Source organism: Sinocyclocheilus rhinocerous, unplaced genomic scaffold, assembly GCF_001515625.1.
Source record: "Sinocyclocheilus rhinocerous isolate Xijiao unplaced genomic scaffold, SAMN03320098_v1.1 scaffold1322, whole genome shotgun sequence".
NCBI lineage: Eukaryota > Metazoa > Chordata > Actinopteri > Cypriniformes > Cyprinidae > Sinocyclocheilus > Sinocyclocheilus rhinocerous.
In genome coordinates, this window is record NW_015657497.1 from 325,908 (window position 1) to 328,329 (window position 2,422).

The 2,422-nt window shown below is 34.1% G+C and overlaps 2 protein-coding genes across 2 annotated transcripts in view; both read left to right on the forward strand.

Moving 5' to 3' along the window:
- Positions 1 to 191, forward strand: part of LOC107721153 (TBC1 domain family member 22A-like) — a 7,583-nt gene extending 7,392 nt beyond the window's left edge. The window contains exon 4 of the mRNA XM_016529023.1: positions 187 to 191. Coding sequence (XP_016384509.1) covers positions 187 to 191 — 5 coding nt within the window. The remainder of the gene's footprint in view (positions 1 to 186) is intronic.
- Positions 190 to 2,422, forward strand: part of LOC107721154 (TBC1 domain family member 22A-like) — a 158,941-nt gene continuing 156,708 nt past the window's right edge. The window contains exon 1 of the mRNA XM_016529025.1: positions 190 to 617. Within this exon, the coding sequence (XP_016384511.1) occupies positions 191 to 617 (427 nt within the window). The 5' untranslated portion in view covers position 190. The remainder of the gene's footprint in view (positions 618 to 2,422) is intronic.

Below are 2,422 nucleotides of genomic sequence, written 5' to 3' on the forward strand. Positions count from 1 at the left end.
TTGAGGAAAAAAATATTTTTGTAAGTCAACAGTGACTTGGTGACTAACAATGCGAGTCAGAGAAGCCAGAACAATTTCCCTGTTCTTTATGATTTGACCACATATTATTATAAATATCTGTGGAACACCATCATTCTGTGTGAGTTTGATTCATGTATAAACAAAAGTCTAAATTTTGTGTTGCAGTCTGATGAAAGCAGGAAACAAGCCTCCGTCTACCACTACGCCAGGAAAACCAAAGAAAGCCACCACCTTCCAAGAGTTTGAGAGCATCACCAGTGATGCCTGGGACGTGGGAGATGATGATGATGAACTTCTCGCTATGGCAGCCCAAAATCTCAACATTGAGGTTGTCATGGAGACAGCCAATAAGGTGATAGAAAACCACAGCAAGCTGCAGGAAAGAAGACAGCAGCAGATGGACAAGATGACTGAGCCTGATGAAAAAGATGGACAGGAAGCACATGAGGAAGAGGAAGAAGAGCCAGATGAAGAGGACGAGAGAGAGGAAGGGGCCGAGATAACAACAGATCTGTCGTTCAGTTCAGAGACTCTTCCACTAAGTGACAACAGAATGGTGAAGTCACACAGTGAAGCTCCTGTCGGCTCACCTAAAGGTCAGTCAAACATCAGTACAACTGCATTTCCTGTCTCTGTTTACTCTTTTAGTCTAGTTTATTGTTTGACTGCTTGTGTAGCGTGAACAAATCTGAAATTAATCTTTGATTGTAGTGTTAGTACGTGTTGTGTTTGTAAACTAAAAAATGTAATTGAATAAAATAAAATATAAATATTGATTGATGATGAAAAAAGTAGTTGAAAAAAAAAGTTGGAGTAGAAAAAAAAACAAACAAAAAAAACAACTGAGAGTCTGTGAATATGTGTTCCCCATTCTAAAGTGTTATCGGATTAATGAAAATGACTAAAGTACAAAACAAAATTACTAAAACTTTAGATAAACTGAAAATATAAAAAAAAATAAAGCTAATAGTATATAAATAAGACTAAAATAACACTAGTCAATAATAATAATGACAATAATAAATTGTGGTCTAGGGGTGGGTGATATGGCAGAAATATCATATCTCTGTATTTTTTGGAGGAAAAAAATCACGATTTTAGCACAATTTGTCATGTTGGTTTTACTATTTTGCAAATTGTCTGAGCAGTACAGCCAAACTAATTTCCCGATTAAAAAAAAACAAAGCCTTACAAGGTAATACAAAGTTAAATAAAAAACAATGGCAGCTATTTAGGCCAAAGTGGTCGAAGATAAAAATCTTTGTCATTATTTTATCTTTGTTATAAAAAAAAAATGAACAAAGATACACATTACAAATACACATAATGTACAAATAAAGCAAACGGTGCTTTAATTTTCAGGTACAGTGGATGTATTTAGCAGTAGCATTCAAGAAATTGAATGAACAAATTAAAAAATAAAACACTATATACACTTGTATAAATTATACATTGATTCTTATTAAAGCAAATATATTGAAGTTCTTCAGGCAAGAGCAGTGAGTGATTTTTCTCTGTGTTTTGTTGTTTTATTAACATTAAAGGGATAGTTCACCCAAAAATGAGCATTCAAGAAATTGAATGAACAAATTAAAAAATAAAACACTATATACACTTGTATAAATTATACATTGATTCTTATTAAAGCAAATATATTGAAGTTCTTCAGGCAAGAGCAGTGAGTGATTTTTCTCTGTGTTTTGTTGTTTTATAACATTAAAGGGAATGGTTCACCAAAAATGAAAATTCTGTCCTCATTTTCCTTATTTTTTTTACCCCCTACTATCAAAGTCAATGTGGACCAGCAACTGTTTGGTTATCCACATTCTTCAAAATATTTTATTTTGTGTGTTCAGCACAAGAAAGAAATTAATACAGGGTTGGGACAACATGAGAGTGAGGGTGAACTATCCCTGGGTGAACTATCCCTGCTGACAAGCAGCAGCATGTTTAGTTAACTAGCTGTGTCTGTAAACCTTGTTTTTGACAGTATTAGCGCAATCAGACACAAAAGATAACTTAGTCCAGTATAAAAGTCAAATAAACATTTAATAATCTATAAGCATTTCACAGGTTTCTACGTACACTAATAATATGTGCTGTCATTACACCATAGTTATACAAATGAATAAGATCTATCCATTTATTTTCATTCAGTGTGATGGAAACTGATGGACAAATTTTAGACCCTAAAATATTTGTTTTCCTGTGCAAGTGGACAACAGTATCACAGCCTTCATCTTTCAGTTGCAATGGCTAGGCTTGCCGCGATAGACGGTGTTGACGGTTATACCGGTGTTAAGCCGCAACCGGTTACGTCACTTGATCACCGCGTCACCGACCCCCACCGTCGTTTTGATTTTTTTTATTGAAATAAAAATCATTTAGTTCAGTAAAAGAA